Below are 13962 nucleotides of genomic sequence, written 5' to 3'. Positions count from 1 at the left end.
CATTTTGCTTTATTTACTTTTAGCAGCATGATTTCTTCAAGTAATTTTTTTCTTTTCTTTCCCACTTCTTATACCTCATATTTTTATGCTCTTGAACATTATTGTTTTAGTTACTATCAAAGTAAGCATCTGCCCCAATCTACTATCACTCACTCACCAAAGAATGCTTTTGTATTCTCTTTCATTTAGCCCACATACTTAATGGCATTTCCCTTTTTCGGCCTGAAACAAAAGAAAAAATTAGAATCACGTATCCCAAACCATTCTTTAGTGCCATGCACTGGAAACCCCTGGAAGACAAAGCATTACATAGCTTTGAGTGGAGAAGTTCCAGAGGATTAAACTCTGAAATTCCATTTGCGCCTCTATCATTTTAATCATTAATTGAATATTGACCTTCAGAGCACTGAGATATTTCCAGGATGCCCCAGATGGTATAATTCAGGAGTTGACTAGTAGTACGTAACATTGCACCTCCAAATGAGGCTGAAGGATGCAGCACTCCTCAGAATACCAGCAAATGCTGTCTGACAACATCTGGTAACAACAACTCATACCGCAATGAGGAAAGGCAGCAGAGCCTGGCCTCAAGTCCTCATCCCACAGGAGAATGTGACACTGCTTTTAAATACCCTGAGCCTATTCAGTGCAGCCTATCGATGAGACTTTCCAGCCTGTGTGTTTGTACCTTCTGTCAGTCTCTTATGTAAACAGACATAAGTAAAGGAAAATGTGGTAATATTCACTAAAATAACTGCCCTTTGTTTTTCTCCTGCAGCTACAATGTTTCCAACTTGACACAGCGATTAGATTTTTTTAAAATAGGTACCTTCTGCAAGTATAGCTCAGTATGACGCAATAAAGTACTACTATAAAAACGTTTGCTTTTGTGCTGTTTGCACCTGTCCCTTCCCTCAGTCTGTGAAAATGTTATTCTCAGTGTATCTTGCTTTTTTGCAAATACTGACTTTATGTTACAGATCTACTGATTTACAATAAACTTAAAATTTCAGTTGAGTCCCTCGAGTTTGACATATTTCAAAATATTTCAGGTGGATAACGTAATTATTAAGCCAGAACTTTGGAAGGAACAGCTCTGGGAGGAAAAATAAACTAAGAACAAAAATTAGAATGAGATGAGCACTATCCCAATTTGTCAGCATTAATAAAATCCTAAGCTTAAGGTTATATTATGATTTTGCAATTGTAGTTAGAGGTAGCTAATAACAGCCGTACCTCAGCACTGTGGAGTTACTTCGCTTTAACTCTGCGTACTTGCAGGGAGGAATAACGACACCGCTCCCAACTGCAAACACCTTGTTCACGCGGTGCTTCCCTCAGACCGGGGTCCCGAGGCCCGCCCAGCCCTGAGCCGGGCCCCCCTCGCAACACGCAGAGCGCGAATTCCGTGGGGAGCCCGTCACAAAATGGCGGCGCCGGCGCCCGGCAGGCATCCCGGGGCGCAGCCGCTCACACGCCGGGCAGGGGGCGGCTCCCAGCACCCTCCGCCCCGCCCCACGCCGCCGGCGCGACGCTGCCGGGCCACCGGACAGCTCCGCGCCCCGCCCCCACGGCACGGCCTCACGCCCCCCCCCCCCCGCCCTGACTCGAAAGCGGGGGTGTCAATCTCGCGCCTTCCCCAATCGCCACCGCGTCTCTCCTTGCCCCTCCCCCCGCTGCCGGGTTCCACTTCCTGGGAAGTTGGCCGTTGGAGTTCGGGGCTTGCAGGGTCTTGGGCTTCCTCGCCGTGGCCCGCGGTCCCTCGGCGGCGGGGCTTGCTGCCGCCGAGCTGGAGGCAGCGGGGCAGCGGGACGAGCCGGGTGCGCCCAGCCGGTCCGCCTGCGAGCCGGGCCCGGGGCAGCAGGAGCGGCGGCTTCGGCCGCCTGCCTGCTTGTCGCAGATGGAGGCCAGCCTGACGTGCGCCGTGTGCCTGTCCCTCTTCGAGGAGCCGGTGACGCTGCCCCTCTGCTCGCACAACTTCTGCCGGGACTGCGTGCTGGAGTGCCTGGCCTCGGCTGAGGCCGCTCGTCTGCAGCAGCAGCGGGGCCAGGGGCAGGCCCGCCTCTCCCGGGGGGGGCCGGGGCCGGGCGGCGGCGCGGCCGGCGCCCGGGTGTCGTGCCCGTTGTGCAGGAAGCTCTGCCCGCTGCCCCGCGGCGGCGCCGCCGCGCTGCCCGTCAACACCACCCTGGCGGAGGTGGTCAAGCTCTACCGGTCTGGCACGGCAGGGGCCGCCAAGGCGGGGGAAGCAGAGCAGGGACAGGGGCCTGGCGTCCTCTCCCCGCTGGCCCTCGGGGGAACCTGCCAGAAGCATCCGAGCCGGCTGGTGCAGCTCTACTGCCGGATGTGCCGCCAGGCGGGGTGCGGGCAGTGCGTCTCCGAGGAGCACCAAGGCATCTTCCACTCCGTCAACCTCATAGACACCGTGTACCAGGAGGAAAAAGTAAGTGCGGCGCTTCCCCTCCGCGCCAGGGGTCCGGTTGGGAGGTCGGGCTGTTCCACGGGGGATCCCACCGGGCCCGTGTTGCTTTTACTCAGAAAGGCAGGGAAAAACAGCGTGGTGGGCAGGCGAGAGGCAGCGAGGGAGTATGCTGCTTTGAACCAGGAGTCAGGATTTGCTTGTGGACTACCGGGGCGTGCCTTCCCCTGCTGCCGTCAGACTTCGTCTGCCACATATGGGGGACCGGGCGATGTTACAGTATCGACAGATCTGAACCAAACTTACTAAAGCACCTCAAGAGTTGGGTTTTTTTTTGTTTTGGGTTTGGTTGTGTTTGTTTTTTTTTTTAATGGAGAGACTTGCAGTCTTTGAAAAAACACACCGATGCTAAGAGTTTATTGCATGTCTGGATCCAGTTTTTCCAAGTTCAGGAAGATGCTAGTCCTACTAACAAACAAAATATCTGTGGGTGGGGGGTTTTTTATAGGCTTTCTGAGCTGGCGTAGGTAATTTGGGTCATAGATAATTACATATTTAGAAGTAGATGGTTTAGGTACGTAAGAATTTAATAAATGTAAACCTAAAATGCACTCCTGTTTGCATGAGGAAAGCAACTGCCTGGCCTAATGGTTGGTTGGCTGGTTGTAGTGACAGTAGTTGTGATTTTTGCCAAAATAGCGACTGTTTAGGTAGAATGAGCTTTTCATGCCCTCTGCAAATTGGGTGCAGGATGGCATGTCATCTGCATGTCACTTGACTACGGTGCAGTAATTGAAACAACTGCAGGGCAGTGATGAAGAGTATAGGTATAAAACTTTAAGTACAGCACTGACTATTCTTTAAGCCAAAAGTTGCTTTTGCACTGATGCCTCCTGCCTTTCCCATCACCAATTGCGTGTCACTTGGGAAACCAGGGGAAAACAGTCTCTGCACTAGACTTTCTATGTAAAACTTAGTGATAATGTCTTGAGGTAAAGGAGGAAAAAACAGTGATAAACTTACTTTAAAACCGAACAGAAATAACTTACTTATGGACGGCTTTCTATTTTACTAGTGTGAGGCATTAAAAAAAAAAAGTGAATATTACACAGTTGCTTGTCAAACTGGAATAACAGCATTAAAACATTGTGATAGATGTGTGTGTGAGGGGAGAGGTTTAAAAAAAAAAAGGCTGAGGGAAACAATGTTTTAACTATAAAGTAACACTGTAGCCATTCTAGCAATATGCATTGTAGGGGAGCCTAAAAACTTTACTTTGAGAGAGAGAAATAGCAAAAGAAAGTTTGTGTACTGATCCAGGAAAGCATTAAATGTTATTAAGTGATGTTTTGAATCACAACCTTTGTTTAATATGTTGTACAGAACATCCCATGACGTGATTCTAGATAACCGCTGATATGTATTTATATTATGGAGTGGACAAAGTCGTAATAAGTATTTCGATTGTCTTGCAGTTAACCTTCTTCAGCAGTCTGAAAAAAATGAGAATAATAAATGAGAAGCTGATGAATGAAATCTCAAGTCAACCGAATGATACGGACGTGAGTTACAGATGCTGGATATTTTTTATATATATATAGATATAGATATAGATATGTCTTTGTTTCTCTTCTCATGATAGGTTAATCACAACACGGAGCATACTGGTGCTTCTTGTGGCATAGATGTGCTCTGAGCTTCCTTAGGGAAGTGACTCTATGTAGACGTTGCTACTGCATTTTCATCTGTTTTTATGATCTCATGCTTCTAGATGATGCTGAACAACGATGCAGAGATAATTGCACTGGAGTTTGGAGAAATTTTCAAAACCCTGGAAATGAAGAAACGGCAATTGCTAGAAGATGTTGAAAATCAAAGAAGTAAAAAAGAGAAAGAATTTCAGATTTGGAAGAAAATGAAGGAAACTCACAAGAAGACCATTGAGAATTTTTTGAAGGATTGTGAAAAGCTTGTCCATGAGTGTGATCCTCAGCGTTTCCTGGAGGTGATGGTCTTTTTGTTATTATTTGATATCAGTTGTATAATGAACCTCAAGTGTCATATAGAGCCTGCTATATTGTAGATTATGATTATTATAATGACTGGATCAGGAAAAACAAATTCAACAAACGAAAAATACAAACTAAAATTATTTAACACTTCATACTTTTTTTGTAACAGCGCTTTTCATTTTAGAAAAGTTTGAAAAGCTTTCTTTGCAGCTTATCAGTGATATTTGGTGAATTCAGTAGACACTTATTTTCTTCGCTGAAAACTAATGAAATTAATATTGACTGTATAGCTGCTGCTGTAATACTTGCTACATTATGCCACCAGCTGTGAAAGTAGGCTGCCTTGATGCTGGGTAGGGAGTTATTTACTTGTATTGCCTTCAGAAATGTCTCACATGTATTTGCTTCTTCATATTTATTTTCAAATGCTTTGTGTATTAAGCACTTTCATTGCATTTTTAAACTTGTAAGATGTTAAAAATGCTTTTTGGGGAAAGATTGGAGCCAGAACTGATAACTTGTCTGTGCTGCGCCGTGGAGTGCCGTGTTGGGCTACCTGAGCTAAGGTGATTATACTGATTTTAAAACCTGCTGTAAACTTTGCACCGAGATGTGCAATGGAGATAAATCAGCCTACTCAAAGCTAGCTTAGGTACTTCTGGTATTACGTAGTATATACACTTCTGTATACAAGACCCTGAAAGTTGTCTTCGTAGTGTCTAAGGGAACTGCAGAGAAAACCACTGTTTCTGATTTAGAGATAAACGCTAGAGAAACCCAAGACACAAGCTTAATCTTCACTGTTACCTAAGCTAGTATAGACCTTTCCATCTCGTTTATGTCAAACACTGTGGCTGCAGTTGTATGGAATTTAGGCAGATAGTAGATAGGGGGCAAAGTACTTAAATAACTACTGACTTCTGTGTTTTCTTTAACTTCAAGGCTTATGCTTTCCTAAGAAACCACAGCATATTGCTGTTTTCTGCAATGGGTCTTTTTGCTGCTTTCAGATAAATGAGAAGCTAAGAAAGTACTTAGAGTTAGACTAAGTTTCTGGTAACAAGTCGTTAAGGAAAATTTCGCTTTTACCCAAAGTAAAAGTGAATCGCGCTTTTGGAAGAAATATTCTGACTCCAGTGATTAATATGCTTTAAACTTAGCACCTTCCCACCTGCCCCCCATAACAGTCCACAACTCATTCAGTGGGGTGGGTTTTTTCTTGTTGTTGTTGTTGTTTTAAGATTCAGTACAGTGAGATCACCAGGTTTTTATAGGGAAGCAGCGAGTCTATAATCCAGTCAGTTTTTTACTTTTCATTACCCATTCTTTGGGAAGTGTCACTTGACTACAGCACAGCGCACTTCATACTGCCATTATCTGGCTGATTTAAAACTCAAAGACAGCTTTTTTTTAATCTCAGTGTAATAGCATCTTGAGAGCAGGTAGCAGAGGCTTCCCTCACCAAGAAATACAAAATAGTCTTTCATTTGAATGTTTACAAATATCTGAACATCTGAAATGGATTAGATAACCATATGGGTCATGATTCATTATTTGAATGCTTTCATTTGGCTCTGAAGGAGTTATTTTTGTCTTTAACACAAAATATTACAAGATAAATCATTGTCCCAGACATACTATTTTTTTTTTTGCATTTGGATGCTCTTTTTTCATTTCTTTTGTTTTGAATGTTAACAGGTTTATTTCCTATAGTTCTGCGACATGGAGACAGGGAGTTCAGTCTCTTAAGTATTTTGATAAAGCAATAATCTCCTTTTGAGAGTTGGAGGAAAACTCATTCATATCTTAAAAATTCTTGTTTTATTTATAGGTGGCCTGTGGCTTGAATACAAGGTATATATTTTTTTTTTCATGCTTTGTTAGTTGCCTAGTGTAATTTTAAGCTTAAAAGCTAAGAAAATAGTTACTTTGGATATGGTCAGATGTAGCAACTTAAAATGAAAATAGTATTTAGTAATTAAGACATCATAATGCTTTCAGATTTGTGGGTGCTCTATATTCCAAATTTTAGGAAATGTGTCAAGAATTTTAGTGATGTACTATCTGGGATTAGAGAAAATCAATCTTTTGAATTGGCTCCCTGACAAAAACTGAGTATAGGAATTCATTAATACGTGGTGATTGGATATTTTTACATATCTTATTTAAACTCAGGAACACTGAAGCATGCCTGGAGCTTTTACAGAAATCTTTTAAGTCTTAAGAGCGTGTATGGAGATTCTGCAGTGTCTTCATTTTTGTGTTTGCAGTGCACATACACTGTATATTTCTTTCTAAAGATTCTTAATTACATTTCTTATCACTTTTTAAGCAGAGCTTAAGAAAGAATATTGGAAGTGGAGTTCTTTAAAATATGTTGTGGTTTAGACTAACATTAGCAATGCCATCTGAAGAAAGAGTATAATTTAGATTCAGGTATGGTACACTAAGAAAAGTAGGGGTTTTCTAATCTTTTTGCTGAACTACAGGCACTACTTCTTGCAATTTTCATTGTGTATGAAACCTAATTCAAGTGAATTGTCAAGTAGTAAGTTTTAAGAAAAAAAAAAACCTAGGAAACTTGACATTTTATCAAAGACTTACCTTTGCTGATTTCTCCTCCCTCTTAGTGATTTCTTTTTAAATTTTTTTTTTATTAGGCAGGTGTAATTTAGTTGTTGGCATGTAAGCCTTAAGAAAAGCATTTAAGTTTGGTATTTTTTTTTTCCTCTTCCAGAATGAAAACTCAGCTTGACCTGATGAATATAGCATCCAGCTATGAAAAACCACCAGAGTATACTCAAAAGAAGATGGATATCAAACCTGTGGTTAATGAAATCTTGGCTTTGAAGTTAATGCCAGTTAATGTAGGCGTTGTTAAAGGTAGGGAAGAAGGACTTAATATAGGACAAGATTCAGGAAGTGACTCTAGGAACCTGCAACTTGTGGAACTAATTGCTAATAAAAAAATCTGCATGGCAAAAGTACGCAAGGGTTCAGAAAGCATCTGAGCAAATTAATGATGATAAATTCATCAAGGGCTTTTAAATGCATTTTATGAATGTGCTTTCTCTAGAAATCCCTAGGGCTGTATTTTTGGAAGCTGGGGGAAGTATCATTATAAGTTTCCTATACAACCAGTATCGCCACTGTCAGAAGTGTGTTGCTGAACTAGATGGGCATTTGTTGTAGTGTAATATGAACATTAACTACGCTCTGATTAAATGCTTTTACCTCATAGGAGAAAATGTTAGGTTTTATATCGGGGCAGGCATCTCCAGGCATTTAGAAAACTTCTTACGCAGGCCTCTTGTTTTATATCACAGAAGTTTTGACAAGTACTAGGGTCTCACTTAGGGCAATATACTTTTGTTCTTAATTGGAATCATGTTTAGATGCACAGGAACCTTTCAATATTTTCCATACTTAATATGCTCTCCACCAGTATTGTTGTATTCTTCCTAATAGATCTACCTTCTGGAGGAAGTGAGAACTCAACACAAAATACTCTATTTAAAAATAATATAAAGCAATGGCATGACCAGAAGAATATACCCAACACATTTCTTGTAAGTTATTGTCTATGGGGCTACAACACTGTACTATTTTATTTTGTCTTATGAAAATGAACTATAATGTCTGCTGCAAAACATTTTTCAGCCTGTAGCAGGACAGGAGGAAGCACTAGCAGACGGTAGCAGGATCTCTACTCGCTTAATGTCAATATCGGAAATGTCAGCGTTTCAAAACATGAGTCATGAGGTATGATTGAACATCTGTTGTAAGTATGGCTAAGTTACTATTTGATATGACACAACTTTCTATATAAGCTTTCATAATCTCTTTCAGTTTTCGTAGTAGAAAGGTACCCTTCCAATTCTAGAATGTAAATCTGACTAGGTTATTAAAGCTGTCAGGATTTTACTCTTCTCTTTCTTTTTTCTTCAGAAAGCTGGAACTTAATCTTACTACTGACTTCAAATACTTATTTTTAGATTTTAGTGTGGCTTTTTCAGTCACATCTGTAGCTTTCTAATCCAAATAAGCTTCTCTACTGCCTATGTGAAGAGGAAGTCATCTGCCTGTGTTCTGTTTTCTGAAGATAATAGAATTCACTCTTCTAAGACTACCTAAATTCCTGATAATTTGCCATGAAACGGACTCCAATCTCTTTTTTGTTTTGTTTCCAATGATCTAGTTATACAACTAGATTTTTTTCATTTACTAGCAGTTCCATGTGGGTGGCTGAGTGAGTATTGTTCTGTACAGAATGATTCTAGTTACAGTTAGTGAAGCATGGCTGGCAGTGAATCACGTAACATGTTCTGAGAATACCAATGGCAGATGATTAAATGAAAAAGTTGCTTAGGTCCTTTAAATACAGAATTATTTTGCCTTTGCTGTATTGTTTTGGAGAACATCTGTTTTCTATTTCCATTAAGAATACAATTTATATAGTTATTGTATCTAGGAAAAAAAAAACCACCTAAATTGGTTTCAGATGGTTATTTTTCATGATAATTTGAGAATTTGTCACTTAATGTCTAAGCTAGTGTTTTTAGCTATTTCTGGTTTTGGCAGTGACTTTAAATACGGTTTTCTATAGTCTCCTATTTCAAAACCTACTTTGTCATCAGGTTTCCATGTGTATCTTGCTCAATTGTTTTTAAAGAACTTTTTTCCCTAACGACTTGTGTTCTGTTGCCTTCTAGCAGCAATGGAAAAATACATCATAAATGCTATAGAATGTACGAAAACCCTTCTTCAGTCTTAGGACTGTATGTTGGTTTTATAACCTTTGAATCCACAAATGCTGTTTTACTTAATGTGATTCTTTGCTGCAATTGTAGGAGTTACGTTACAAATACTATATGGAACGTCAGAAGCTCACCAATGAGTTCAAGACACAAACTTTACCTGCAAATAAAAAGTACAAATTTGTAACTGCTGAGGCTTTGAAGGATAGGTCCTCAGGAACACCTTTTGTATCTTCACCTACCAAAGCAAATAACACAGATAAAGTAAAAATGGGAACCCTGCAAAGAGCAGATGGCTTTGAGAGAAGCTTTTCTGGGACCAGTAATCACAGCATCCCATCCACAAATATGAACTTTTCTGAAACAAATGGTGACTTAAAATTATTTCATGAGAGGAGAAGTTCCCAGGAAGTAACCACTCCAGCCTTATCAGAAAACTCTAAAGACTTAGTAATTAAAGAAAAATTGCCAATGCAGGCATCAGCAGTTATTGTTTCCAATGAAATGGACACAAATTCTTGCACTTCATCCGGCTTAAAACCAGCAGCATCAGCAGCTGTTACTGTTTCAAATTCAGAATTTCTAGATGTTTCTCCAGTGAGACCTTCTGATTTACCTTTTGCTTTCAGTGCATGTAACAACTCATTACCCAAATTTATTAAAGATGCAGGTACATTTTCCTTTAAAAAGAAAGACAAGAAATATGTTTTCCCTCAGTTTTATCTAGGAAAATGTGATCATGCGGATAAAACTGATAACCAGGATGAAAGCAAATTTAGAAAACAATGTCCTGTAACCAAAACCACAGTTTCTGATGCTTCAACCACTCCTAATTTAGACTCAGCAGAAAGTGAGAAGCCAGGTATTTTGTTTCCCTTTGGCAATTCAGAAAGAGATTGTTTTGCAGGATCGGGAGTCAGCAATTCATTTACGGTTTTACCATTATCCTCATTTTTTAGCCAATCTGAGAAGCCATCTGACAAAAATACATCATCTCACATGAGAGAAAAAACACTTTCTGCAAAGGAAACTGCAGAATATGGTACACAGAAACCATCTGTCTTATGGGAACAAAAAGCTAATGCCTCAGAATCCGTCACAACTGTAGCTTGCAGTACTTCAGAAACCAACACTGCGGCTGGGGTGAATGATGTCTCCGAGTCCCCCTTTCTCCCCAGTAATTGTGTGTTTTCCTTCAACTGTTTTCAGTTGCCTTCACCAGTATTCTCATTTGGAAGTATTGTCAGAAATCCCTCTGATCTGCTGACTTCCTCTGTGTTTTTGTCTGGAAATGGTACTGAAAAAATGGAAAAAGAGAAGATGAAATCTCCTGACAAAACACCTCTAAACCTGGGGAAGCCTGTATCTTCAGAGTGTGCAGCGCCTGCTTCTGGACATAGTCATCCAAAATGTGAAGGTTCATTCTTTCCTGTGAACTCATCTAAGAAAACTGAAAGTGCAGAAATGCTTGCTGATAGTAATTCTTCTTGTAGTCAGCCTTTATGTTCAGTTGTCCTTCCTGTTAAATATGAGAATGCATCTTCCACTCAACTTATTACAGCAACAAAACGAGAAAGGAAGGTAAAAGATGAAGAAAGTGAAACTGTTGCTGAAAACAACTGTTCCTGTCCTAGAAGGGAAGATGAACCTGAGTCTGTGCAGTTTCAGAATGCAGCTTGTTCTGTTCCTGGCATATGCAATGATCCATCCTCAGGAGGTTCTGTGCTTACAGTAAATGAGGCAGGAGGAATGCCAAGTGACAGCGATTCTGACACTGAAGAGCTAAGTCAGACATCTGTCTCTACTGACACCAGCAGTGCATCAGAATATTTTTCTGTTGCCGAAGACAAAATATCTACTAGAAGAAAATCAGAGACATGAAGAGAGAGTGAAATGGAAGATAACTATGCTTAAATAAGCTGGAATTAAATAAATGCTACTTAACACATTAAAAAGTGGGGATACCTGTGACTTTACAGCTGTTATTCTCCCTGATTCTTGCCAATTGAGGTATCTCTGTGTTGGAGACGTAAGTGCTTATCAGCAAGTACGATGTACTAAAGTAATTTTTATAGTACAAACCCAAACTAAAGAAACAACCAAAAACGTCATGTCTTGTTAGAGGCTCAGGTATGACCACATATGCTGTATCTTTGAGAATGCAGACCTTCTGAGAAGTGCCACTAGGGTATGTGTGGGTGGTGGGGGACTGAGGTGTCCCAGAAAGCAGGGTCAGTGAAGCCTCAGCCACAGGAAGCAGTAGATAGCTGTTCCGGTACAGCAGCACTTGCACTAGGGTTGAATCAGTAAGAGAGTACAGACAATAGCATTCACCTCCTAGGCAGGGAGGGAGGAGAGCCATGGGGAAAATAAAGGATGTTGAAGGGCATGACTGAAAACTGTTTTGCGTATCTCCCTTTGGCTGTTTTCTTTTTCTATGATGTATTTAATGTATATTGAAGGTGCAACTTCTAGTGTAACTTCAATAATTTCTCTTATGCTTTTGAAATTGAAACACCACATCAATGTTCTTGTTATACGTTGCAGAAGGGTGTCAGCTACACTTCTGAAATGCTGCCTTTATGAAAAGTAACTGTCACAACTGATTTTCAGTTCCTATTGGCAACAGTTTGGGAATCGGTGGACAGATACTGACTTACTGTTTTGATGAAAACATTAGGAGAATCTAGCTTTTAAAACACAAAAAATCTCCTTTTAGAAAAGGAAAACAGCACTTCTCACTGTAAGTATTCATGATCCAGAACTCACTGAATTTTTAGTCTGTGGAATATACAAAGTGAGGATAAAAATACCATCTGTTCTAACTTATCAACCTTTTTGTTGCATCCAAGAGATAATTGTGCTTTAGCTATTAGAATACGCAGACAGGTAATACGATTTCAGATTAAAGCACCGTTTCATTTAATGTTCACTCTTCAGCAAGAGCTGGTTCAAGAATTTAAATAAATTAGTCCTGCATTAGGTAGATATATCAATGGGCAAGTATTAGATCAGAATGCAGAATGTTTACTATCCCTTCAGAATTTTTCACTGGCAACTAGACAGTCATCTTTTCTTTAATAAAAAATAAAAAATTTCCAAATGATCTTTGTAACTTCGTAAGAGAAATATTACTTAAGTTTAAATCTCTGCAAGGCTTACCAATATACTTACTGTGACAGAATACTTAGAAAGACTATTCTTGGTTTAGCAAATGTTGACCTAATTTTAATTTGATTTGCATTAAATTCTTGGCCTCAGTTTTTCTGCGGCAGTGCATTCCTCTATTAAATGTGCTGAAAAACAGTTTCTAGAATTTATAAAACTTACTAATCTTCCCTTTGCATCTGTGTTATAGTAAGGAAGGTGGTGAAAATTCTCTTTATTGTTAGTTTTATAGTTCTTTATGTTCATCTCTTAAGTCTTACTGTATTTCAGTTTTCTCCTAAGAATTGTTCTGCTTTTATCTCTAGACATTCTTGTCATGTTCTTCTGCAGGTGTAGGAGAGAAGTGTTAAAAATGTATTAAGTTAAATTACTGGAAGATAAAGGCGGAGCGATGATAACAGCAGAGTGTGTCATAGGTGGAGGTTGATCTCACTATAATGAAAGTGAGAGAAATGGAACAATTCTAGAGACACAGATAAGGCACCTATAAAACTTGTTGCCAGAAGGCTGTAGAAAATGTTTTTCTGCTACAGTGACAAAAAATAAATTCCTAATGAGTTAGGGTTATTCAGAAACCCTATTGAGTTTCTTTAAATTGCTTATTTTCAAGGTATCTTCTGTTCATTTCTATTACAGTGTTTCACAAGAGTTTGATAAAGTTAAACTTTAAAGCAGATACTTTGTCTTTTCGTGAAAAGACACCATTATAGAATCATAAAGCAAATAAACAGACTATTGATACACTGTTTTTGAAAGCATAAATTGGTGGTGTGGGGGCTCAATACAGTCCTAGGACTGCTTTTCAAGCATGGCAAGCTGTTGTCTAAGTGCATTATAGCTCAGCATTAAGGTTTTACAGGGGAGATAAATGGTAAGCAGGATATTTTATTTATAATAGGTCACAGTAAAATTACAGTCCACCCAGGTATTAAATCAGTAGAATTACCGATTTTCTCATATTTTCACAAGTTGATTCCTTGGTCATTTTGACTTAATCACTTGGTCATCTTTCATTATTGACTCGTTACTAAAAGCCATAATAGGAGTGAGGTGCTTTTTATATGCATTATTAAAAGTGAAATGTTGACTGCTGTTACTAATGCTTTAAGAGACATTACAGTCTTCAGCATATAAAATTAGTAGCCTGTGATAGACCTAATAAGTTTTGGTTTTGAGCCAGGATTTCATGCTTACTGGTCAAATAACTGAGAACACAATAGGACCAATTTCTGCCTTTATTTGTTGGCCAATTAATTGTGTCTTAGCTGAAAAGATTACTCCATTTCTATCGAGGAAACGTGAATGTGGAAAGGTCTAAATAAGGTCACTTCTACCCTAGTTGAGGAACAGTTGTGCAAGACTTATCTACATATGGCATGACTTGCCAGACAGTAAAGAATAATTTGAGTAAATTTTATTTTCCAAGCAAAGTTAAAGCAGTTTTTTCTATCCCTATGTTCCATTTCTATCATAATTTTGTTTCACACATTTAAAAAACTGGAGGGAAAAAAGAGTTTAAGTCAGTTGATGGTAGCTCAGCAGCACTACCTGACTACGTACAGGTTTTCCCTCCAATATCTCCTGGCAACATGTTGCATGTAGTTTAATG

At 39.7% G+C, this 13962-nt stretch overlaps 1 protein-coding gene across 1 annotated transcript; it reads left to right on the top strand.

The window, feature by feature from the left end:
- The first annotated feature begins 1705 nt into the window (after positions 1-1705).
- LOC143159538 (uncharacterized) lies at positions 1706-11140 on the top strand. Its single transcript, XM_076336558.1, has 8 exons — positions 1706-2440; positions 3892-3978; positions 4188-4421; positions 6260-6282; positions 7166-7311; positions 7897-7997; positions 8089-8190; positions 9279-11140. The coding sequence occupies exons 1-8, from the start codon at positions 1901-1903 to the stop codon at positions 11064-11066; spliced, it is 3021 nt and encodes a 1006-aa protein (XP_076192673.1). The 5' UTR covers positions 1706-1900; the 3' UTR covers positions 11067-11140.
- The last annotated feature ends 2822 nt before the right edge of the window (positions 11141-13962 follow it).

This window comes from Aptenodytes patagonicus, chromosome 4, assembly GCF_965638725.1.
Source record: "Aptenodytes patagonicus chromosome 4, bAptPat1.pri.cur, whole genome shotgun sequence".
Lineage (NCBI taxonomy): Eukaryota > Metazoa > Chordata > Aves > Sphenisciformes > Spheniscidae > Aptenodytes > Aptenodytes patagonicus.
This window is presented reverse-complemented; position numbering and strand designations above follow the sequence as displayed.